Source organism: Sparus aurata, chromosome 17 (genome assembly GCF_900880675.1).
Source record: "Sparus aurata chromosome 17, fSpaAur1.1, whole genome shotgun sequence".
NCBI lineage: Eukaryota > Metazoa > Chordata > Actinopteri > Spariformes > Sparidae > Sparus > Sparus aurata.
Window position 1 is genome coordinate 15,424,955 of NC_044203.1, and position 25,404 is coordinate 15,450,358.

The following is a 25,404-nucleotide window of genomic DNA, read 5'->3' on the forward strand; positions in this document are numbered from 1 at the left end:
GTAAAACTAGACAGCAGCAGACAACCAACTGGAAACAAAACCACAAGTTTAAAACTTCCTCTCAGCAAACCCAAGTAACAATAGGCCTGATTTACACTTTGCATCAGCATTCCTCTTTTGCACCTGATTGTATAGAATTATTCATTAAGATGCATTAAATAAGACATGTTCTGTAATCAGAAACACAAGTTGGACTCAAGAAGTCTCGCGCTGAAATCTGGTCCATCTCTACAGGAATCCTTTCTGTAATGCTGTTAGACCCTTAGAATAACCTCAGCCCGTCAAAAACCAAGCACTTTCAAATGGACCTAACTTTACAGAGTAGCCCTAAACGATAATGTTGCAGCTATTGCTGAATTCCAAAACTTTTGGTAAGTATGAATCATTTAGATATCAAAACATGCAAATATCTGGTTAAAATACTGTTATTCACCTCAAAGCTACAATGTACTGGCCAACATGACACATTTTAAAACAAAATTCACACAACACTGGAAATGGAGTTTTAAAATGTTTATTTAAAAAAATAGAAAAACTTACATAAAAAAAACAAGGTATACATCTATATGTCAGTCATTTACACACAACCCATCCTTAATTACACACACGTGAGCTGGGGATTTGGTTCGTGGCAATATCAGCTAACAACCCATCAATTATCCTCTAGCTGGCCTAATAAAAGCCGGAGTGACAACAAGGGCATAATGCCGACACACCACGTTGAGTAACTGATGATCAGTTGGGTATGCAGGGTGGTCGGATAATCACAGACTTTTGAGACGTAGGACTTCACAACATTTTGGTTTGGTTAATTGCTCTACCCAAACTCCTGTAATGGGGAATCTGTGACATCCCGAGCTCAAGTCCTTTCATAGATTGTTGTGTAAATTATGTAGCTTTGAAACCTTGTCTTAGAAATATCGACTTTAAATATGAAGAGGTCAATCTCATATACAACCGGTTTGAAATGATCACCTTTGAATTAAAAAAAAAAAAAAAAAAAAAGAAAAGAAAAGAAAAAGCTGTGAAATGATGCTGATGCTAACAATCATCGACTGCAGTAGGACTCTACTCCTGGAGCAAACACCTACAGGCTGCATGTACAAATAAAAGCCAAGTAAACCTGGCAGTGCTTATAGAAACCCATAGCTAATACAGAAAGCAGGCTACCTACAGGGAAAAGGGCAAATTTGGTCATTTAAGAAGGCAGTTAAACTGTTGCTTTAACAGAATCAAAAAGGAGATATAAGGCAAAACACAAGCATTTTGCTGGTAATAAGTAGCACCAACTTTTTTTGAAATGATGAAGGAACATTGTAAGGGTGCATTTCCCCGATACAGCCTGCAGTCCATCAAGAGGAAACACACCAAAATAAAAGTCAAACTACTGAATAGTGATATGTTTAAAATGAGAACTAGTGGTGGAAAACATTTGGACAGGCAGTTGGCAAAGATTTCAAGTTATCATAATGCAATGGTAAATTAAAGTTGAGTAAAAATGTTGGCATCATGGGATTTTTGGCACATTTCTCATGTTGCAATACCATAGCGCCCCCTTCTGCTGGGAAGCAGTACATACACAAACACATTCCTTCAAGGCCCTTAAATCAATCTATTGCACAGATCAATGTAGTCTAGAAATAAAAATGCAAAACGTACAGTGGGGAGAGCCCCTTAAAAACTAAAATGTGAAATAAATTAAATAAAAGCAAGTCATTATTGCACATACGCAACAAACATAAAAATAAGGTGGTAATGTTTACAAAAACAAAACAGAATAGTGCCAATGTGAACAAAAAAATCCCTCTGTGACAAAAACAACAGAACAAAAGAGAATGACCAACAGAGAAAAAGGACAACACTTGGTACATTCAAACAAGTCATCACAGTTTAAGCACTTGAGACAAGGTCCGTTTTGTGCCATCACACCAAAAACATCAAGTCAGCGTTGCGCTGCATAGGTAGAAAGGTAGTGCTTCGCTTCAGTCCAGAGTACAATTTGTAGATGATAGTCCAAGCTGTAAGAGCTCTGAATCAAGAGCATAGCCAATAGGGATTTGCATTCAGACGACCAAATGAGTCCAAAACTTGATCAAAAGGCCCAATAAGAGTCAAAACTTCAAGACAAACCAGGTTTGACAGACCAGTTCAATACTATGGCACATGATGTTGCTTTCATAGATGTTCAAGTTGCATGGAAACTCAAATCTCGACTGAACTCTTCACCCAACCAGCCAGATTTTTTAAGAGTTTTTAGCAGTTGGAGAGTGACACAGGTGAGAAGACCCAGTCTGGGAATAAGTAATTCTTCAATCAACTCCAAGTCTGTGCTGGTGTGCATCGAATTCAGAGGAAAGGCTTGTGTCTACCATCAAGCCAATGTATCAGAAGGAGAACACATACAGCTGTAGGTCTTCTACATACCTCTTGCACCTTCGTAGCATCACTGAGTGTTTGTACAATGCAAGAGATCGATCATTTGACACCTTGTGAGACTACTTCAATTGACTTGTGAATTCCAGGATGAAGCAGGTGCGTTTTTGAAAGCCTCCAACAAAAAAAAACAGGTGTATCATGAATCATTCACAGCTTCTCACCACCAACACTCATGATAGTCTAAGTGGGGCCTTCAAAAAAAAAAATGCCAGTCAAGTCGAGTCATGCAGCTCCAGTCTTTCATCTGCTCTGGTTAAGAGCAGGAAGATTTTCCCTCTTTCTGCGCCGCCAGGTGTTACGGTTGTACTGCTGCTGGTTCCTGAAACCTGGTGCCGTGTTGTGAACCTGGGGAACGAATCGCCGCTGGGGACTGAAGTTACCTTGCGAGTGGTTTTGACCTCGGAGGCCGCCACCTTGGTTGTGCTTGAAGCCACCTTTGTGTGGCTCAAGTGAGCCGTGGGAGTTGGATCTCATGGTGTAGGCGTGGCTCTGCTGCCCTCCTACCTGGGGGTGGTGGAGCTGGTGTAGGGGGCTGGGGAGAGGGCTTGTGGAGTTGGTGTGCTGGGAGACTTGTGCTGCTTGTGCCATATGACGGTGCACAACACTTATTGAAGGTGGATTCTCGTGGTAGAACTGGCAATTAGAGAGAGAGGGGATGGTTAGGTTTTCTGGGAAGGACATCTGGATCTAGAAGAAAGAAGTCTGGCATTAGAATTCTACCATGAGAGGGTTTTTGCATTGTTGAAAAACAGAGGGGAATGTTTAACTTTTGATTTATGTTCGATTGACAATTGTCATCTTAAAACTTGATTTGTGTATTGTCTGAAACTTGTAAAAAAAAGACACATTACCGTACCTGAGGCGTGGTGTGAATAAAGCCCGCTGGATGTGCTGCCCTCAGTTCAGTAGCCATCTGGATAACCGAGTGGACTGATGCCAGGGTGAGAGGGTGGAGTTGGATAGCAGCGTTACTGCATGGGGGAGAATCAGACTCCTGGAAAAGATAATAAGATAAGGAAAAAAATCATGGGTAATTGTTTAACACCAAATGCTACTGTTGCTATTGTTGTTAACAAGTGAGAACCAACGATTCACTCATATAGCAAATGTTCAAATAGATAAAATATCCTTTGGCCTCACTATGTCACTTCCAGATGAGGAGAGCGAACATGCAGATGATGACGACGAATGGTGCTGAGGACTGGGAAGGAAGACTGGAGAAGGTGAGGGGGAGTCAGCACTGAGAGGGGAGGAAGAGTCTCTCTGGTCCTCCACAGAAACCAGCATCAGCTTGCCAAAGTCCTGCTCACAGGTCTCCACATCTAAGACCAAAGAGAATAAGACTGAGGGTTAAATCCACTTCAAATGTGACTCTTATGATGGTTAGACAGTAGACTGTAGATGCAAACCCAAGTTTGCCACAAACTTACCCTGATTCTCCAGCTTAGCATACTGCTTGGCCCCCCACTTCTTGATTGTCCAGTCCCTGTAGGCCAACACTTCCGGGCTGACTTTAATGATGCGCCCTAAAGTGCTGTAACACAGACAAATAAAGTCCATAATCAGGACAAACTTCCAACTAGAGCTGGGAACATAAAAAAAAAAAAAAAAAGTTAAGAAATGATTTAATTAATGAAGGCAACCTGTCATACTCTTTGTTGGGGTAAGCACGCGCAAGAGGAGACACGCCATGACTCAGCACCATGTAAGCAAAGTCAAACACCTGCTTGACTTGCAAAATGCCATATGAACTCCTGCCCACGTCGTTCCCTGTGAAGATCACAAAATGGATAATATATGGAGATTACAAACACGAACAGCTTTACACAGTAGGATGGATACTATAACCTGGGAATGAAATAAAAGAAATGCATTACAGTACTTAAAGAGTCTGATCTGATCCTAATGTCAGTCATATCAAAGAATACAGTCATACAAACAACAATCAATATCCCAATCTGACCTGGCTGTATTGGATCTTCTATGCAGAGCATGGATGGCCTGTTTCCACTCCCCATGGCCTTGAGCATTTCCTCCTTGGACAGGTACGCCCCTCCGTTCTTCACCCTAATGCCGGTCTTCATGTAGTTGAAGTCACGGCCATACAACTCAAAGAACTCGATCAGCAGGAAGCCCAGGTTGATGTTGGTACGCCGCGTGTCGATCCGAGGATGTAACTTTGATTAGAGGGATAGGTTGAATATTTTACCTACAATTTGTAACCAAATCCAACTGAGCTCTCAACTTTGGTGCATTCACCAGTAGAGTATAACATTCACTGCAATTCACATACTGTGCAACAATTTAAAAAAAGGCCCAAGTATGTAAGATTTAGAGAGTTGATATTAAATTAAATAAATCAAAGAAAATTAACTTCCCACTGTTTCAATAATATTTTTTATATAATAATATAAACCATTTCCTGGTTCCAGCTTCTTTAATGCAAGAATTTGCCACTTGTCTTTATGTCATATGTGAAGAGTATTCGATGGCTGTTTGGACAAAGGAAGCAATTTAAAAAATACAATGAACTATTCTGCTTATTAATTGATTATGAACATAACTAGTTAGTTGCAGCTCTAATCACAATGCCAAAATGGAGATTTTTTTTTTTTAAAACACAGACAGGCAACCAGTTTTTGTAGATGTAGCTTGCATCCATGCCTGTACCTGCAGAAAGCTGATGGCCATTAGTATGAGGCTATACGAGCTGATTCCTCCAGTGAAGACTTCATTCAGATCCCTCTGCAGTAGGAACTGCTTCAGGACAAAGATCAGGGGTGGGAGGACAGTGTACTTCTACAAGACGGGAAGACCAACATTAGAGATAACCAAAAATAAGGACACATGTGTTGAAAATGTAAAGTATTCAAAGGCTTACCTTAAGATAGCTTTTGATGAACTGTGCTGCTTTAACAGCAGTTTCTACATTGAAGCTGATGTCCACTTTCACCTCAGTTTCATGGTCGGTAAGCTTGATGATTGGCACCTGAGGACAGGTCAAACAAACGTTCACATTTAATAAGTTCTAAATATACCTTATGGGTCCCTAAGCTAAAGGAGAAAGTCAGCTCCTGGTGACTTACTGTGGCTTTGTCAAGGACCTTGATGGGATATGAGCCTGCCACATTGTGTTTCTTTAGGGCTTGTTCCAGTTCCTGCAGAGGGGGGTGGTCCCACTCTCCAAACACCACCAGGTCAATGTCACTACAAACAAAAACGCAAAGTACTTTGTCACCTATAATGTTCATTCCAAGTATTCTGTCCGCACCAAAAATACACCATAATCGCCTGGTTTTATGTTGTTAAGCCAAGTTAGAATTTAGAAAATATACTTGTATGCTTAAAAGTCACGTCTGTGGTTTGTCACATTTAGACGGAGTAAGATTTTTTTTTTATCAGAATCAGAAATCCTTTAATGTTTGTCACAGCAGCGACAGAATATTACAAAAACTGAAACATATTACAAGAACAGAAACAATAGCAAAAATAAGCAATAAAATTAAAAAGGGAAGAAATAGACATATTTACACATATTTACATGATATAGTGCAAAATTAACAGCAGTTTTTTTTTTTTTTTTTTTAAACGTAGATTTTAAATACAGATAACAAATATGGAATAAATATGGGTGTTAAGGAAATTGACCAGATAGTGCAAAAACAGAAGTCACCTTTGTGCAGACATACTGCACAGTGCAGAGTACAGGGTGAGGTCAATAGGCTATTGGGAGCAGTGCTGGTTGTACAGTCTGACAGCAGCAGGATATATTGTAAAGATAAAATCGTGACTAAAACTGGAGGCTGCAACATGACAAAAAGTCTACCACCTCTCAATGGAACCTTTGCATAATTGTACATTACATTATTTCATTTAAGAATAATTTCAGGAAATTTGTTCATTATGTTACAAACTTTAAGACCTGGCCCCAAGTCATAGTCCACATGTTGGTGATCATTAAATTTAGTCACAAAAGTGGTGTGACGTTGAGCCAATTCTTACATTGAGCAGATGCCTTAATTCTCCCACTCCAAAAATCATTCATTAATGCCAGACTGATAAATTACTTCCATATTAAGCTGTTGAACTGAATTATGTCTCTGTTCATTTGCACAACAGATGTGTTCAAAATTATTGCTCAACTCTATAATGCAATCATCCTTATGACAGCAGGGCCTTGTGAAACCTACTGTATACACAAACAGCATGACCTATATGACGGAAAGTTCAAAGTAAAATGCATTGTTACACTATTAAACAGTGTGGGTATCATTTTTGCTGAAGCTCTGACGGAGATACTCCCACTTCCTAAAATCTAGCATGTTAATGAGACATTTAAAAAAAAAAAAGGCCCTTCTAAAAAGGTCAGACTAAACAAGAAAGATAGACAAACATGCATTACCTTGTTGGGAGATAAAGTCCTGTGCTGAAGCTGCCAAATATCTCCACCTGCAGAGTACAGGACAGATGAAAACAAGGCTGATTCAAGCTTGAACACATCATTGTTAACTTATGCCTTAGCTTGTTTGACCTTTATGAGTGTCAGTAGTTGCGACACTTCAAATCTTAGCTGTACTACTCCATTCTGGAGTTTGCTTCATCCCCTATGCACATTCTGGCTCGAAAACAAAATGATAGTAAGTTCGAACTTAGTAAGATGCTGAAGCAAGCTTCCTGCCTGGTGTGTGTTTGTGCTTTCTTGTAACAAGGCAACAGGTCAGGAGGGAATAAGTCTTCAGTCATTCCTTCTTTTATCCCAACTATGCCCCTGACCTTTAAAGATAAACTCTACTTAATAACAGAGCCAATATTCAGTCTATTCAAATGTGTCTAAAAGTGCTCACTTACAATAAGCCCAATAAAGGAAGCAGGACTTCCTTGCATTCTTGATAGCAATATGCAAATGGATCAAACAAGCTAGTGATGCATTGCCAGCTCTCAAAATAACACAACAGATTGAATACTGCAGATGGCAGAGGAGGTATACGATGGGAAACATGAATTAAACATGTTTATGTTATACTGTTACACTTAATTTTGTCAAGGTTACTCAGTTTGGCTCGGTGTACACGTCTTTCTGTCAAGTTCCATTCCGTCCATGTTAGAATAGGAACACTAGCAAAAGCTTTCTGTTAGGTCAAATGTGACACAGCCAGTATCATCTTGTGATATCTGAAGGTATTATTACCAACTGTGATCTTAGGTCTTTTTAGGGTGGAAAAGAAAAAAATGTTATTTCTGGTCTGGAACCATTTGTATAGCTGCAGCTTGGAATAGTAACACCCAATGAGCTTTAGAGAAAAAACAAGCCAATGAAAAAAAACAAAAAACTCCAACTCAAATCCAGTGGGACTTCTGAGCCATGATTAGCTCAAAAATGTGTAGAATGTGAACCGAGAAAAATGCTGTTTGTTAGAAAGTAGCATTCTTTTGGCAACATACAATGGAAAAATAATTCAGTGATGTTACTTCGGGAATGCGAGTGACGTGAATAACGATTACATCTGGCCAACTCTGTTTGGACGTGCAGTATAAACTAGGCTGTTGACTGCATACAGCGTGGCCAAACAGGATGCATTCAGTGCAGTAAACTTCTATACACACTGTCTGCCAATTTTAAAAGACAGTAACATTGATTTACACAGTGCAAGACAGCTTTGCAGAGTAATGAAGAAAGGTCGGTACAGGAAATAAATGTCTTATTAAAAAGTTTTACATAGGACAAAAGCGCCAAACAAAAAGAAACGCCAATCGTAAAAAACAACTTCAAATTCTGATGTAGAAATGAAATATAAAGTTTGTTTTTATGAGTGTAAATGTGAGTCCTGGCTCATTGTCTTGGTACACTTAGGCTCATAAGAGGTTAAATCATGTGCTACAGCACAGTGGATGGTGGCTGGCACAGGCAAAACCCAGAGATGATCAGTAAAACTGCAAAGGAAAAAAAAGGGTAAACCTGTGTGCATTGTTAAAAAATAATTTATCTGAAATGGGTTTGTACACCATGTTCCTTTGAGAGTCGTGGCCCGGTGTGCAGTCAGGTGGCAGAACAATATACTATCAAAAAAAAGTTAACAATTCACCAGGTACACCTGTACACTCTAAATAACTCCATTACAATGGCCTTGCAATGAATCTCATTCTTTCAAAACCACTGTGTGGACAATGTGTCCAAGGAGTGGTGATTCATCTCAGTGGTGACATGACGCCCCCTTATGTGTTTAAGTGGGAGTAAACACCACCTGGACATAAAGCGACCCACTACAACACCACTTACCTTCATCTCAGAAGTGACCAGAAGTGAACCCCTCCTTCCTCTGACCCGGTTTCAACAGAGATATATTTAAACGGATTCATTTTTGACATTGTTAGCTTCAGAGTGTCTGAATCATCCTTCTCTTTCCACATCTTATATGAGTGGAGTAGTGCTCACACAGACACATGTACATATAACTGTATATACCCTACGGACACTCACCCTTGCTGTGGGCCACAAGTCCTTGATGACACTTTCTATCCTGTTCACCACATCCCTCCTCATAGCCTCCTCCTCCGGTCGTGGTGACATGAAGTTGAAAAAGTCCATGATTTCTTCATGAAGACTGGAAAGAAATCAAGGGGAAACAGGACAGCTGTGATCACGCACTGAAGCACTCAAAAAAAAGGACAAGACTGGCCACAAACGTGCTTCAAATACATGTGTGTTCACACAAACTTAGGTTAGGTGAAATCATTTGCAAATTTTTAGTAAATCTGAGTGACATGCACATTAAATAAATCCAAGTACATCCATGCTCAATCACCAACTGTTGGCTTTAACCATTTTGTGGGGCTTGTTGAGAGCTAGATGCACATTGATGTTGAAACATGGAGAGAGAAAACGTGTCACTGTGTCACATTTTCACTGCACACATGCCCTTGCAAACCCATTAAGCAGCACCTCTCCTCTCTCCTCATCTTCTTACCCATTAATGCCCGGGCTGTACCGCCGGGTTTTCCACAGGCTACAGGGAGAGTCTACATAGTGTCCATTGCAGCCGTAGGACAGCAGCGGGTTGAGGCCGTGGAAAGTGTTGGCCCTGTTCAGATGCCTCCTGCGGCCGGATGAGTTTGACTGATGGTGTTGGTGCTGGAGGTGGTGTTGGTGCTTGTTCCCATGCTGATTTTTCATCCCGGTGGGGGTGTGGCCGAAGGATTGTTGCATGCTGCGACAGTGTTGCTGAACAGTGTGGAGAGGCGGAGGTGGATGTTGCCGTCGGAGGTTGTTCTCGTTCAACTCGTGCTCGCCGTAGTGTAAAAACCGGCTGGCCTCCTCTGCGACGTTCAAATTGTCGATTTGCAGCGAGGAGCCGGAGGGCGACGAGCTCTCGGCCTCCGAGTCCAGCGAAGAGGAGGACGGCGACAGCGAGCCCTTCCTCCGGACACTTCCCCTCGCTGCTCCGCCGCCGTCTCGCACGGCCAGTTTTCCAAACACACCCCCCGGCGGCGGCGGAGCTACATTTTTGCAGTACTCGCCGTGTGAGTCCGTGGAGTTCGCGTTCAGCGCCGCGAAGTTGCGCTGGTGGTGGAGGTGGTTGTCGAGGCCGGAGTTCGTTCCGAATCCCTGAGAGGTTTCCCAAATGTGCATCCACAGGGAATTGGCAGGTCCCTTCTGTTCCGGCTGGATCCAAGCGGTCCTGGGATCCATTGGGAGTCGAGTTCACCGAGAGCCTCTTCAGCTGGGGGAAAATGGCGAGCGGGCTCGGCAAATAAAACACGTTGCACTCAAGGGAACAGAGAAATGCTACCGCGTTGGTTCACTTGGTATCCTCGCAGCGCTTCATGTCTGGAAACTGGTTCGGTTTTTTCAAGCGGTTTGCCCAACTCCACTCCCCATGTAAGCCAGCCAATATGGCGCACCCAGCAGCACGGATCAGTATGTACGCATGTCCGAGGGATTTAAATCTTTGAACACACCCCTCGGGACCGACAGACGCGTCAAGTCTACATAACGCAGGCCGGACACGCCGGAAGTTCAACGGTTTCTCTTTTATCTCTTTTATTTCACGCTGAAAGATTACAATTATTCACATAACGTTAATATTTTTCATTTATTTCCACAACTTGCACATTTATCTCAACATGTGTCTCAATATCCAATTTTTTTTCAAACCTTTTGCTACGACCAGGTTTATGGCATCGACATCTTTACTATCAAAGTCATTAAGACAAATGTAATTTCAACTGAATTTTTTAATCGGACATTCTTGTATACAGTACAAGTATCCATCTAAAAAAATCTCTTGCATAATCACTATTGAATAGAAAATAACTGAGAGGCATTTCTGAAAGAATACCTTCCACCTGCATTATCTACCTCATGCTACATAACAACCGAAAAAGACAGTAATTTACTTGTTATTTGTTGATGGAATTAGTCTTTAAACAACTCTTAAAACGTGTCTTAACGTGTTTTCTTATTTGGAATTTTCCGTCTTATGTAGTTTTACAGTTCAGTAATACAATATTTTCTTAACACTGATATTAAAGAGAATGCTTCAGTGTAAATTTCTCAATTGTCGGCTGAGCTTTTGTTTTGAAGGTCACTCCCGGAAGCTCCTATGTGCTCCACCACCTGACACAGTTCTGACCGGGCAGGACAAAACGTGATAGTTGTAGTAATTTGACTGGATCATTGGTCGCCGCCTCTCATCACCAATTTGGATGATAATGTTTTGGTAAATGAGTGTGAGGCATAAGACACAAACATCAGTATATGAATATTAGCTCTGTGACAATTCATTGACAATTGCATGTATTTATACATTTTTGAAGCAGGTGAGGAGAAAATCCACCAACAGACACAAATTGGTTCAATATGTATACATTTTAATTTGAAAAAATTAAATATCCTCTGAAATATTAATCTGTACAAATCATTTGTCTGTGGCATTCTTAGTTTTCATGATACAAATACTGAAACCTCATATTTACAAACACTTGAATGAAAAAAAACAAAACATTTACAGCAGTGCCACAGTTCAGCCAGAACACACATGTACATGTTATACATTATTTTTAGAGCATTACCTGAGTACAGCAGTCAGGGTGAAGTCGGTATGTCGAACATAAAAAAAAGGGAACAATTGCTACAAAATCAGACATGTGGGTTTCAAAGTAGAAGTGCACATATAAGAAAAAACACATAAAAGACATCTGAAACTCTTTCAGTGAACCTTCACACACCCAAGTATTAGGAACAACAAAACCCAGTTGTGGCCAATCAGGTGCCCAAATTGTAAAAAAAGCTTTATCATAGCCAGTCAGCAAGTTAAAATGAACTTTGAGGTGTGTGGTGTGGTTTTCAGTCATCCTGACGTACATGTGTCCGTGTGCATCTGTACAGCACGAGTGTCTCTTTCAGCTCTGGACCTGTCTGCACACTGAGGCTAACTGGTTAATGCAGCTGGTAACAGCAGGAGGGACGCGCTGAGATGCATCCCCTCTCCACCCTGCGAGGGCGTCCATGGCTTGTTTGGGGTTGCAAGGAGACAGTTCGTAGATGCAGTAGATGGCTGCCAACTGGACCTCCCATGGCACACCTTGGGAGAGAAGACGGGATAGGATTAAACATTCGTAATGCAAATACATCTGCTGGAAGACCTTTTCTGTTTCCCATCAAAGCATCATATTTGTTTGGCACAATTACAACAAACAAATGAACACACAGGTGCGCATTTGTGTGTCGCGCATGAAGAAGATAAACATCCGATCTGTGTTTCCAAAATCACGATCAATGAAAGGCAGGTGTGGGGGAAACTGGCAGTACCCTCAGCACACAATAGATTCTGTGTATTAGTTGCAGCTAAACCGAATCCTTCTGTATTTTACCAAGGTTGCTCAGATTTCGTACCTTCGGCTTGTCCATGCCTGCCAAACGTGTTGATGACATTGGCGACAGTTACCACGGAGGAAACACACCTCTCCTTGATTCCCAGCTGACCGAGGCGTCCTATTTAAAAACAAATACACAATGAGATTCTCGACTGTCCTTCCAGTGGTTATTATATTACACATCACTTCAGGTTATGCAAGAGGATTAACAAAACAACTGACCTATGAGTCGCAGCACAGTGGCGACGGTTACATCAGAGACGGGTGCTTGTTGATCTCTGGGCTGTGTCACCCATGTGTTCATCAAAGGCCACAACTCCTTGCTGTGAAGGGAAAATGGAAAGCATTAGCGCAAGATTGCTCAGGGTACTTGCTCAAAAAAATGTGTAATTTCTTTACATGATTATTTACATTTCCTTTCGGAAGACAACTGTGAGCTGAGTTTCATCGTTAAATACTGCCGGTTCATGAAAAACAAACATACCCCAAAACATTATTATAGGTCCACATCCACTTCTTGTGCGTACAAAGGAGGTGCAGGGTGAAGACGTGTTCCCAAGCCTTGGTGCCCAGGTCGTCTCCGTGCCGGCCGTGTTTCGTGAAAGATAGGCTTGGCCCTGACCGGACATCAGACAGCGTTCTGGAGATCAGCTCGTCAATGTCACAGGGAGGACTCTGCAGCGAAGACAGGGAGATTAGGTCTCGTGATGCACACTATACTAGATTGGGAATGACACCGATTTGAAAGCTGGTAGAGGCGAGATGTGATAAAGACTCTAAACTAGGGTCACGCATGTTAGAAATCAGTGTATGACACAAAAATACCCATAAAAATGTCTTACATTAAAAGAAAATTGCACTTAAAGGTCAAGATTTGAAAGAAATAAGCACCATGACAAATGTAGATAAACACGAGCTCTAAATATATTTCACCTTCTCCCAACCAAGGAATGCTGAAAGACAGCGGCGGAGGTCTTCTGTCGCTTTCAGTTTGGTGACAGCATGTATTGCCTGGCACAGAGAACTACTGTGTGAGAGAACACTGGGCCATGTTGTCACCATGAACAAAATCAGCTTCGCACAGTCGGGGAAATCTGCAGTAGGGAAGACACAAAAAGAAAGGAAAACCCTTAATCAAATCAAAGCCATAAAAACGACAGCACTTGACCCGCAATTAGTGCAATGGCTTTGAATGAACATCCACGTGCATGTGGTTGCAATGAAGACAGACGCAGATAACCACAATAAGTTAAAAAACGGGGTATGAGGACTTTAAGAAGTGACACAAAATGCAAACCTTCTGCGAGAATGCTGTAGGCGAGGATGTGAGCCTTCTCCCAGTCTCTCCTCTGTCTACAAATAGCTGTGTAGACTCTGCAGAGGGCCTGTGTGTAGTTTGGGTTGAGGTCTCTGTTCTCTGCTTTCAGTTTGTTCAGGATGGCGAAAATCATATCATCCTCCTTCAGCTGAAGAGAACAGTGAGAAAACAAGCACACACGTTCATTGGACATGGACACGGGCTTCTGAAGCCTTTTGACTTTATATACAAACACTGACTGGCCAAAACACCAAAACCACAGACAGCTGGAGCGAATAACATTGATCATCTCCTTACAATGCAGTTATCAAATGGGAAACCCAACATTAAACATTGCTGTGGCTTATTGTTGCCAATGGTCTTCATGTGGCTCATTTGAGTCGTATGGGTTGTGAGGTGGAGCATCAATGGATGTCACTTGCTGTGGCATGTCCAACTGTCCTTGTTGAGCAAGTCCTGAAAGTTTTTTCTCTGGTGTGGCTGGGAGCATTGACCTGCCAAGGGGGCCTTCAGGTAACGCAGTAGCCGCGGGGGGAAGTACTTGGTGTGGTACATGTCAAAGAACATCCACCTGAATGCCAAGACCCAAGGTTTCTCAGCAGAACATTGCATTGCAAAGAGATGATCAATGTTATTTACATTGACGTCATTCACTGGGTCAGAATAATGTACCCTGAATGGCAAAAGTGATTGTAGTTCAACATGTGAGCCCGATAAACCAGCGTACTCACCACACTGCTTTGCAAAACCTCATCGATAACCTCCTTCTCCTCGCCTCTCAAGACGGGCTTTTTGGGCAGGTTACCGACATACATGTGGCTCTGGATCACAGGCAAAAGATCAAAATGCTGGTTTTCGATTTTCTTTAAAATGTCCACCATTACATTTTTCTCTGCAGGTTCTCTGACTTCCATGGATGGAGAGGGTGCCTCAACCGTTTGCGGTCTGAGCCTCGGAGTCTGCGGTGTGGTGGTCTCCTCTCCACTGTGTGATGAGGAGGAGGGCACTTTCTCACGACTGAAGTCAGGAGAGCAGTCATCTAACCGGAGACATTTGCTGCTTTTAGGCTGTGGCAGACTGATGGACTGTCTTTTCCCTCCCCTCGTCTCAGTCTTGGTGAAGGCCGTTGAAGAGGAGTTAATGGATTTAAAGCCGGACATCTGACCGACAACAGTCGTGGGCAATGTTCTGCTCTCAGATGAACAGATGCTGAGACCGACATTCCCTCTGAGAATGTTCAGAGTTCGGGCGTGAGCGGAGAGCTCTGGATACATGGTATCGAGAATCCTCATGGAGTTTTCTTGAGATGGACTGGAGGATGACGATGGGGAAGAATTCATTGCTGTCACGGGCAGGCGACCCGGGACTGGCACGGCATGCTTTGGAGTGGCAGAGCCAAATTGAAGTGGCGATGAGGGAGGGAGTGGACTGTTTAGAGATGACGACCTCAGATGTCGACTGTTTGGTGTCAAGTGGGCCTGGACTGGAGTGGTAGGCGAAGCCAGTCTCTCCATGGGCGAGGGAAACGAGAGTTTCCCAATAGCCTGCCTTGGATTGATTGATTTGCCGACCTTCGGAGGTGTGCTCAGAGGGGTAAGGAGACGAGGAAGTGGCGGGCCCATTTCAGAAAGAACGTGGCCAATGCCATGTGGTGGTTGAGCTGTCGTTGAACCTGCCGCTGGGCTCGGTTCTTCCTCCCTGATCTTACATGGACTTGGACTAGATGTTTCCAAACATTTATTTTGTCCATTTGTGGTAACATCACTCTGCTGGGATGATTTACTGGGACTAACAGTGCCCAGTTTACATTTGTTTACTTTATGGTTGTTTGCATCTAAGCTGTTCTGAGGCAAGTCTTTTACAGTAGTGTTTTCAATGACGCCTCCTTCCTCTAAATTCAGCACAGGCTGTAGAGTTCTTTTGTCTGTTGAAACAAACCCAGAGTTAACATTGATGTTCAATTTTACTGGGCTTGGGTGAGTTTCCACGGTGTGCAATTTTACATTGGGAAGCAGACATTTAGGACTCAACTGCCTGCAGAGAGAGTGTGTATTTTTGTTCAAAGATTCACAGTTAACAGTCTTTGTCTCTTTGTCTTTATCAGAAGGGGAAGGCACATGGTGTGCTAGAATTTCACAGTTCAATGTCTCTACGTCAACTTCGTTTTTTGAAGGGGTTTTAACGATTGCTTGATCAGATTCGCCATCTTCCATCTTTGACGGTGAAGGCTTGCATGGAGTCAGAGGTCTGTTATCACCATCTGACTCAGAAGGAGAATCTTTTACATCCGCTCCTTCAGTTCCTTGAACCTGATTCCCATCTTCCTCCCCGAGAGGTTTTACGGATGAATCATTGTCGAGCCTCTCTTCAGTATTTTCATTTGTGACCCTGCTGATGCCGTCACTGCTGCCTGATGAACTAGGGTTATCCTCAGGCACGTCTGTGTCCTCTCTGATACACTCTTTATTCTCCAGATGCTTTGAGACTGTTGCATCTTGACTGTCGTGTCCCAAACTACAAAAGTCTTGGAGGCTTTTTCCCATTTCTAAACCATTTTCTGCATTTGGATTTGGCGCATCAGTGTCTCTCACAGAGTCAGTGAATGTTGAGGAAGTAGAGGAGGTTGTAATTAGCTGTACACCTCTTGCTTCCTCAGAGATTGCAGTCATATCACTTCCTCTGTGCAACTCTCCATCATCAGGAGTGATTGTTTCAGCACCAGTAACATCATCAGGGCTTGTGTCTACATCCATCTCTGTAATGGTCTCTGACAGATCTTCCTTTGCCTTTCCTAAAGCATGTTCAGTGTCACAGATGCTAGTCGGCTTTACATTGCAGGACGGCTTTTCACTTTCGGGGTTTAATGACACAACCTCTATCAAAACTGTTGTATCCGGCTTGGTCGAGGAAGAGGAAGAAGATGATGATGATGCTGAGACTAAACGCACAGTTGCTGGCTCCTGCTCAGTCTGCATGTCTATTTCCAGATGTGTTTCTTCAGCATCTGTATTGCTTTTGTCCTTTGTTTGATTAACATCACTCAGCTCTTTTTGTCCCAAGTCTTTGGAGCCCTTTTCACTGGAAATGTTTTCCACTTCCTGTGTTGTGACCGCTGGCGACTCCACATTCTTCTCCGTTGACACGGCAGAAGATTTTGGAGAGTGGCTTGACACCGATGTTGTGATGAGTAAGGGCTCGTCTTGTTGAGGAAGAACAGAGTCACCAGAGGGCGTGGGATGGTTTTGCTCTTCTCCAGCATCTGTCTCCAAAGAGTCCATATTTGTTTCCATCTTTAAGAGAGAAGATAACAAGGATGTGAACTGCAACAAGATAGCTTTCGTGTAACAAACTTTTCACGCCAATCAAAAAATTAAATATTTTAGCGCAAACTAGCCAACAGTGTCTCGAACTTGTCGATACACTTAAGAACGTGATTTTACATTTTGTCACTTCATTTAAAATTCCCTATTTGTTTATTTTCAATATCATAATGATTATTGCATTGTGCAAATAGCATATTATATTTAAAAAATTCAAGAAGAACACTGCATCTTGACGGCCTAAATAAACACAGGGGCAACCGCATGTAAAAAAAATATTTAGAAACCGGATTTGCATTAAACATAAATGAATTCTTACCATATCTGGTAGTGGTGATATGCAAGGGAGCATTGGTGTGAACAACGCCAGTACCTTCTCAAGAGATACTTTAGAGCTACCCAAGTCCATACACGCCTCCTCAGCTTTGTGTTTCTTGGACAATCGCTTGCTCTTTTTGGGAGAGCATCTTGGCTTCTTGGCGATTGTTGGGTGCAGACATGCTTGCTGCTTGATGGCTTTCAGTGGGGAGGATTTTAACTGTGTATATGTGGCTTTTGTCTGTACTGGGTGACTGTCGGATTCGCTGATCTCCTGAGAAGCAGACTGCGACGTGTTACCCGGATGAGAGCGCAGTCTGTTTTGCGGCGAGGCGGGTAGAACTCGCTTGGAAGCGGACTCTGAAATTAGAAGAAAGAAAAAGAGATGATTGCACACACGCAGGAAGGTAAAATGACAACAGAAAGAAGTCGGCCGTGTTATTCGCAAGTCAGGATAGTTGTTATCAAGGTGACAGCACAAATATACAATCCGGCTTGATGATGCCTCACCAGGTAGATGCAACAGGTTTGCAGAGTGGCGCTGCTGAGGTTCTACACATGCCCACAAATTTTCGAGCAGCATCCGGAACTTTTCTGAAAGGCAGACAAAAGAAACATGCTGCTAAAGTAAAAATGACAACAATCCTGCGTTTAGGGTTAAAGTATGTGATAACCTTACAAATAAAATAATAATAGTAATAATAATAACAATGATAATAATAATAATAATAAATAAAATACTACTACTACTACTACTAATAATAATAAATAATAATAAATAATACATAATACATAATAATAATGATGAGTGAAGCCAGCTACGTACATACCTTTATCAACTTTGGGCTCCTCAGGTACACTTGCTTGAGTTGTTGTGCTCCTGTACTCTGTTGAGAAATAATTCAGATGTTGTTTATATTGAACTAAAACTTAAGTGAGAAAAAGATGCTGCCCTTATCCGGAGCTCATGTCTCGAAAATCTAACTACAGCAAAACCAGAACTCAATTTCTTTTTTTTAGAAAAGTAGAGAGGTAGGTTAAAGGTAGTAAATTACCTCTGTTTCTTTCCCTTTCCATCCTCATCAGTCTCACCTGAAAATGATGCACACAAAAAATTCAGCCAAATTGTATTCAACAGATTTCCACCAGTGTGCTGTTTAAAGATCATTACTGCACCTGGAGGTCATCAATGTGTCTCTCTAGTAATGTCTTCTCTTTGGTCAGTTGAGATATTTGATGATTCTGCGTGCAAACGGAGTCTGAAATAAACCACCAGGGAGACGTTGTCATGTAAACACAGATTCAAGACATCTTTATGCAAACAAAATCAGTGTTTAATTTGTGAGAAAAACTATTTGATACCAACCTTTGAGCAGTCCGACTTTATTTTCAAGCTTTTCCTTACTGTTGATGAAAAAACAAAAAACATCATTGAACCTTTAAGCATAACGTGTTTTAAATTGTTTTCTCACTAACAAGGGAAGATACACTATGAACCACGAATAATCATAATGCAGCACAAAATCCCATGACGAATACCATGACACCCCCACACAGAGGAAGACATGACACTGATTAATATACAACTTAAGAAACCCCAACACTAAAGAAGGAGTAAGGTCTTACATGCTTGTTGTGGTTGCGTTCTCCTCTATCAGCTTTTCAACTCGATCTGCTTGTGCCTGAGATTTCTTCAAAGATGCCTATCGAAGTCAAAGTGTTGAGAGATTGTTAAATTTCCTCAGCTACATTTGATCAAATATGCATGAAGCTCCTAAAATACATGAATTGAGAACGAGATTATGGCAAATGTCGCAAGTAAATTTGGAGAGCACCTTGTTAACCTACCTGTGTTTTGAGCAAATCGTTTTCCACCGCGGCCTTTTCCCTCTTCAGCTGTGCATTTTCAAGTGACTGTGTTTCCGTCAGTTCTAAGAGTAGACCAAACAGTCAGAAAAGCATTTAACAAAAGAAATGAGACTCTAAAAGTGTAACAACATGTGAATGCAAACTACCTTTAACATCCTTCAGCTGGTCTTCAAGCTTATTTTTCCTGAGGGATATGAAAAATACAAGTTGACATTTGACCTCAAACATAAATGACATATGACAAAAAAACATCTTGACATAATTATCTCTTACTCTGCAGCTGTCCTGCTGTGTTCCTCCTTCAATTTTTCCATCTCTTCAGACATCTGGCCATAGGCTTTAAGAGCATCCTATATAAAAAAAAAATATATATTGCAACAAACAGATGGTGAAACTTATTCAGAGATGGTCAGATTTTGTGTTTTGGCACTGATGTCAGGAGACAGACACATTACTACCATCATAAGGAATATCCTTTTAAAGAGCATACCTTCTTTTCTTCCAGCTCTGCTTGAACACATTCATAATCTGCTGTCTTTTTCTCCAGTGCAGCCAGTTTGATCTGCAGCTCCTCCAGCTGTTGTTGAAGCCGGATTGAGTCACTGTGATAAACACGTTAAGGACACAAGTGTGTTAAAACCAGTTACATGTAACATCAATGGAAGGACACATGATCTGTGAGCATTTATAGTCCAAAGACAACTATGTTTTGACAGGTAGGTGTCTTTGCACAAGTATTATTGGTTACGACAAACAATTATCAGTCTGTAACTTTTTTCAGAAGCCAGATTCAATTTCCTTTATTGGACTTTCATACATAACACATGAACAATACTGTTTTCATTGATGTCATTATGAATATGCAGTCTAATTGAGAGAAAAACACCCTGATTAAATCTGTTAATCTTATTAAGGTGCGAATGTAAACAACAACAGACAAGCTGGATGCTACAACAGATGTAATGTATTGCTAGCCATTTAGAAAAAAAATAGTAGTTTCAAGTGCTGGGTGGTCAACATTTTGATTGCAATAACCACACAATAGTCTTGCTACCGCTGTGTGACTAAGTACGTAAATATTATTGGGGAACGTTGGGGAAAAAAATCAGTAGGTAGTACGAACAATTATTGGTATTAACCTTTGCTAACGTTAGCTTACACCTGATAGCTACCCCGGGTTCCCTATAAATGTCAGTACAAATTGAGTTTCAATATTGCTAGTGTCCATTTAACTTGTAACGCGGAGTTAACTGTGGTTAAGTGTAATGTTTCTACGATAAGATATGTCAACATGAGAGCAACACTCACTCTGAAACCGTTATCTTCTGCTTCAAAGCCAGAAATGACGACACATATTCGTTCAGGCTCTGTAACACGAGACCGGGAAAACAAAACAAAAACAAACAGTGAAATTCATAAATCATCGACACCTTCACCTTAGCCGGCGAGTTGTACACACAGAAAACTGTTACACAAGATTTGGAAACGGTTTATGTTCGGTCAACAGAGACGAAAATACAACTTTTAAAAGGACTTTTCTGTGACAGAGAGATAATCTGACCTGGTGCAAAACAGAGCAGTTTTGACAGTTTCCAACCGTCGCGTCCGCGGCGATCGCTACCGTTTTGGACTGACTGTCCCCTGGCATCATGGTAAGACTGATTCCGAAACCCGTCAGCCACTACTTTATGTAAGATAAATTAACGATCATGTCCCGGCGACATACATTCCAGACAAGTTCAAAACAACTTCACATTTTCGTGTCTCCCACGTTGACCAAGGACCCGATTCAGGACCCCACAGAGAGGCTTCGTGAAATGCCGGTAAATCTAAAATGTTATATTTCTCGGTACGCCAAAGGCAAGTTGGAATTTTGGTGTGTATTTTGATTACATACGAGAAACGCGGGTGATAATTTGTATACTTTGTTGTTTGTCTGAGAAAATATAATATTTGTGCTCATTCGGCTTTTTCTTCAGGCAGTTTATTGTGACCAATGAGGGCGTAACTGATACAAATGCGCTACTGTAGCGACTACAGCGTGTAGCTGCCAGCAGGGGGCAGTTTAACCGTATGCTTTACACTCACTGTGTGGTATAGTATACTGTATTTACAATTAGCCTACGTTGTGATATCAAACTTTTACGCATCTGACAACACTGCAGTAAGTTGGCATAGCGTCGTGCACGCCATTTAATAAAAACATTTACATAACTAGCCACCCTGCTATCTATTAGCTACTGAATTCCAAAATTTCTCTGTTGCGTACGAGTCCCTGGTGGTCTAGTGGTTAGGATTCGGCGCTCTCACCGCCGCGGCCCGGGTTCGATTCCCGGTCAGGGAACTTACTTTTGTGCCTAATACGTCAACTCATTATGCTTCTTGTGTAACATAGTTTTTCTTTTTTTTTTCTCTCTCTTTTTTGTGTGTGCATTTTTAAACAGGAAAAAAGGAAAAGCATTTAAAAACACTACAATCCTTAATTTAGTATAACAGTCGCAGTATAACTACTTGACTCTACTCAACTGCAAAATAATTCGCTTTCATCGTTGTGAAGGCGCATATAGAGACGCCTTCATAAGCTTCAACTGGAGAGCGCCCTCTGCTGGCCGTGGTGTGCACAGACGATTGCAACAGATTGCAAATATAAAACTATATCAAAAAATATAAACATCGAATGGGAGGGAGAATGAAATGATGGCCTTACTGGCATCAGAATAGTTGCAGCAAGTGGTTCACATTCTTTTGCTTTCGTGTATGCATTTTGAGTTCCCTCCATATGTAATTACCATATACAGTCAATAGAGGGTACTGTCATACAGTTAACAGTGTTCCTACTTTATTGCCTACAGACAGACAGACAGACACACACACACACACACACACACACACACACACACAGACAGACACACACACAGAAAGAGAGAGGAGGGAGAGCAATAGAGAGAGAGAGAGAAAGCACAACAACTACTACTGGACAGTTTTGAAATCATTATTTCTCTAAATTGAAATAATTCAAAATGTAAATAATGTATAAATAAATAAATCGATGGAGACAAATGCTCCTTATTACTGTGGCAGCAGGCCGTCTCCAAACTGGTGATTCCAATAGCTGAGCGGTACAGCGAAATGTGCTGGGAGATTGCTGTCAGTGCATCCTGATGGAAAGATAATATCCCTGTAACTTCAGATGAACTTTCTCAGTGTAGCCTCAAGGCTGAAGAGCCAACTCTCTCCAAACAGATGCAGTCAGAGATAGCATAGTTTTCTTTAAAGTGGAAAGGGCATGCTTTCTCTCTTCCTGCCTCTCTCTGACAGATTATCTCTTCTGTTACCTGACATGGGTTAGGTAACACTTCGGATGCTGCCAGATTTATCTTGATCACCTTTGTCAGCTACAGGAAGCCTTTGTCTGATGCCTATCATTGTATAAACAAAAAGTGCTTCACCCTCTCCATCCTTTTCTTCTTGTGTGGCTGGATTCTCTCCTCTCCTCTTTTTCTTTGTCATGCTCCTGTGGTAAAGTACACAGAGTGAGATGGAAATACATGCTCTCTAATGCCAAATTACGAGTGACTAAAGCCATAAACTGTTTGTTTTTGCCTGATTACTGCAATAAGGTATTAATCTTGACAGATTAACTGCTCATCAGTCTGTCGCGGACAGATGAACATTTGCATTCACATGTACAGCTGTTAAGAGCCTCTAATGCACCTGGACTATATATCTTTAAACAGTGGGAAGAAACCCAAACAGACACATACTGTGTAACATATACCATTCAAAAACCTATTTTACACATGGTTTTCATGTAATAGTAATGACAGTAACTGAAAGTCAAAACACAACAACATTTCAGGAAAGACAACAACATTTCACATTATGGAAAAGGAGGAACAATGTTCTTGTTTGTGATTGAACAGTTTAATGTTGTTGTGTTTTCTGAATGGTTTTCTGAAATGTTCTATTGTTATCCCTAACGTTGTTGTGTTTTGACCTTCAGAGCCACCGTAGAGCAAATACTTCCTTATTTCATCATCGTACATAGAAATATTAGTGTTATATAAGTGTTTTCCTGCCTGAATCATCGCGGCAACACTGATCATCATCAGGGTTCAGTTACTAGATTTAAAAACATTTGAAGTGGCTGATGACAGTACATTCCACAAACTTGTGTGGTTAGGGTTATCTGACTCGCTGTGTGCTTGCTTGCGTGCATGTGTGTGGTTGCTTTTGTCAGCAAAACTGGCATTATTTAATGAAACAGATTTACATCTCTTCACTTCTTGCAGACCTTTTAAAAAAAAACAAAAAAACAATCTAAACAATAAACAATGCCCTTTATTCGGTGATACAGCGCACAGACAGAGTGTCACAGTGCCCACAGCTGACCGACTATAAATCAACTTCACAGAGGTGGTTGACGCGGAGGAAAACCCCTTTTCTCTCTCTGTACCCACCTCTCCCTCTGGCTCACTCCCTCTCTCTCACACAGCATTTTTCTATGACAGCACCAAATACATACATGCCCTCCCTCCTCCTGTTTTCTTCTTCTCTATTTCCCTCTGTCTCCTCACACTCTTCTTCTCTCCTCCCTCATTCCCATTGGATGCCTCTGGGCTGTGCCCTGGGGGATTATGACAATGGGGATTTTGTTTTGGGCATCTGTGTCTCCTTGACTTGTTGAGAAATGACTAAAGAGTAAAGCCCAGACACAATATGTCATAGGTGTTGAAACGGCTAATACCATGCTGGCATTACTGTTAGTCGGCGTGCTGGCTTACGCGCTGCACTCCATTGCAGACCGAGGACTAGAGCTTTATAGTTAAGCCACGGGGTCGTTTCTTAGAGACCAAATCATTTTTCTTTTTGTTTCATCATGTTGTGATATGACAAATAGGCTTAATGCTAATCTGTAGTGTGGTGGTGTTGCACCAACCACTCAATTAAATAGTTTCAAAAGAATTACTGGAGATAGAGCTCAGTCCAGGAAACTCAGCATAAAGGGCCAGTATGTAAGAATAAGTTGAAAACATTTAAGTTAACCTAAAACATCTACAGAATGCAATGAAATAAGAGTTTTGAAGTTACCTCATAGATGGCTTTATATTGTTTTACATACGTAGATCTTGAAGTTAGCATGCTAACTCGCTAACTGGGCATGAAAAACTTTCTCCCAGCGGTCCAAACTCCTGTGCTGGCTGATGTTTACACCAGCACTTCCCAAACAGTCTGGCTAGCTGCATGGCTAACTGAGCTAATAAGCTAACAATAGCTACAGTCATGGATGTAAATCAGAAAATATTTAGCAGCAGTTAGCAGTTACTCTGGTGATATGCAGCAGTTATTGAGAGAATGAATTTTACAGGTAGCCAATTCTTATATATTGCACCTTTAATAGAAAACATAGTTTACAAAACAATATATCTGATAACCCGTGAGCTTAGACAACAGCTAATGCTAACATCCAACCACTTCGGAGCAAACATTACTGTTTGATAGCATTACACGATACAATAGGAAAGGCACAAATTAATTCTGATATAGCAATGCACATCTTGGAGATGTTCATTTAAGCCTGGAAGAAAAAAAACGTACTCGATGTAACCAAACAGTAACATTAGCTTGGAGGTGGTTCAATGCTGAAGTTATCAAATATGTTGTTTTACCTTGAAATATGGCATGATGTCCCTCCACATTTTCACTATACATCATCTTTTAATGCATTTTCATTTCCATCACTGCACCTGAGTTTGAGAAAAGAGACTGACACCATTGTACTGGTTCTCCCATTAAACTATTGTCTCCGAGTGGTCAAAAACGATTGCTTTCAGTATTAGGTCTTTATACATGTGATTTTCCTTAGTCACAGTTTGTTGTTTGCAGTTTGTTAAAAGTACAATATGTAAGAATTGGCCACTGATCAAATTCATACTCAAAACAAATAGGGGGAAGTATACCGTGTAATCAGAGTAATTGCTAACTGCTGCTAACTAGCGGTTCAGACTGGGAGCTCGGGGACCAGGGGACTGTTGGTGTTTACACCGCTAGCACAAAAGCTTTGCACCATGACGGGCCTGGGCTAGCTGGTTAGAATGCTAACTGCAGTTGATATCTCTGCAACACAGTACATTGACATAAAATACTTACATATTTCCCCCTTTAAAGACAGATCCTTGGTCGGGGTAAGATGGTAATATCGTGCCCAGCTGAAGACTTCCTCCAAGAAAGTATTACTGATGGAATTGAGTTCCCTTCCTGAGATTTTTT

At 41.5% G+C, this 25,404-nt stretch overlaps 2 protein-coding genes and 1 non-coding gene across 5 annotated transcripts; 1 reads left to right on the forward strand and 2 right to left on the reverse strand.

Moving 5' to 3' along the window:
- Positions 1–498: 498 nt before the first annotated feature.
- LOC115567400 (terminal nucleotidyltransferase 4A-like) lies at positions 499–10,375 on the reverse strand. 3 transcript variants are annotated; one of them, XM_030393945.1, is made up of 12 exons: positions 9,402–10,375; positions 8,915–9,038; positions 6,839–6,885; positions 5,523–5,643; positions 5,318–5,425; positions 5,107–5,235; positions 4,400–4,613; positions 4,089–4,206; positions 3,867–3,970; positions 3,577–3,758; positions 3,293–3,430; positions 499–3,123 (listed from the first exon to the last, which is right to left on the reverse strand). In XM_030393945.1, the coding sequence occupies exons 1-12, from the start codon at positions 10,121–10,123 to the stop codon at positions 2,677–2,679; spliced, it is 2,454 nt and encodes an 817-aa protein (XP_030249805.1). In that variant the 5' UTR covers positions 10,124–10,375; the 3' UTR covers positions 499–2,676. The 3 variants fall into 3 exon arrangements, with proteins under 3 accessions (XP_030249805.1, XP_030249804.1, XP_030249806.1); XM_030393944.1 differs by having other exon boundaries at positions 4,080–4,206; positions 9,402–10,374; XM_030393946.1 differs by having other exon boundaries at positions 499–3,069; positions 4,080–4,206; positions 9,402–10,373.
- A 908-nt stretch (positions 10,376–11,283) lies between these two features.
- ice1 (KIAA0947-like (H. sapiens)) lies at positions 11,284–20,924 on the reverse strand. The gene is made up of 20 exons (XM_030393947.1): positions 20,696–20,924; positions 20,443–20,501; positions 19,625–19,736; positions 19,408–19,484; positions 19,281–19,318; positions 19,114–19,196; positions 18,892–18,968; positions 18,632–18,669; positions 18,442–18,524; positions 18,321–18,357; positions 18,096–18,152; positions 17,776–17,859; positions 17,267–17,625; positions 14,359–16,917; positions 13,607–13,775; positions 13,243–13,403; positions 12,794–12,984; positions 12,532–12,632; positions 12,329–12,427; positions 11,284–12,017 (listed from the first exon to the last, which is right to left on the reverse strand). The coding sequence occupies exons 1-20, from the start codon at positions 20,783–20,785 to the stop codon at positions 11,836–11,838; spliced, it is 4,656 nt and encodes a 1,551-aa protein (XP_030249807.1). The 5' UTR covers positions 20,786–20,924; the 3' UTR covers positions 11,284–11,835.
- Positions 20,925–21,406: 482 nt separating this feature from the next.
- On the forward strand, positions 21,407–21,478 carry trnae-cuc (transfer RNA glutamic acid (anticodon CUC)). The gene has a single exon. It is a non-coding gene; the product is annotated as a tRNA-Glu (tRNA).
- The last annotated feature ends 3,926 nt before the right edge of the window (positions 21,479–25,404 follow it).

Excerpts from the sequence above, each read along its gene's own strand:
- ice1 (XM_030393947.1), bottom strand. The coding sequence starts at position 20,785 with ATGATGCCAGGGGACAGTCAGTCCAAAACGGTAGCGATCGCCGCGGAC. Across the intron at positions 20,502-20,695 it reads ACTGCTCTGTTTTGCACCAG|AGCCTGAACGAATATGTGTC; the intron begins GTCAGATTATCT and ends CTCGTGTTACAG. Across the intron at positions 17,626-17,775 it reads AAACCTGTTGCATCTACCTG|AGTCCGCTTCCAAGCGAGTT; the intron begins GTGAGGCATCAT and ends TTCTAATTTCAG.
- LOC115567400 (XM_030393944.1), bottom strand. The coding sequence starts at position 10,123 with ATGGATCCCAGGACCGCTTGGATCCAGCCGGAACAGAAGGGACCTGCC. Across the intron at positions 4,614-5,106 it reads TGGCCATCAGCTTTCTGCAG|TTACATCCTCGGATCGACAC; the intron begins GTACAGGCATGG and ends CTCTAATCAAAG. Across the intron at positions 4,207-4,399 it reads AGAAGATCCAATACAGCCAG|GGAACGACGTGGGCAGGAGT; the intron begins GTCAGATTGGGA and ends TGATCTTCACAG.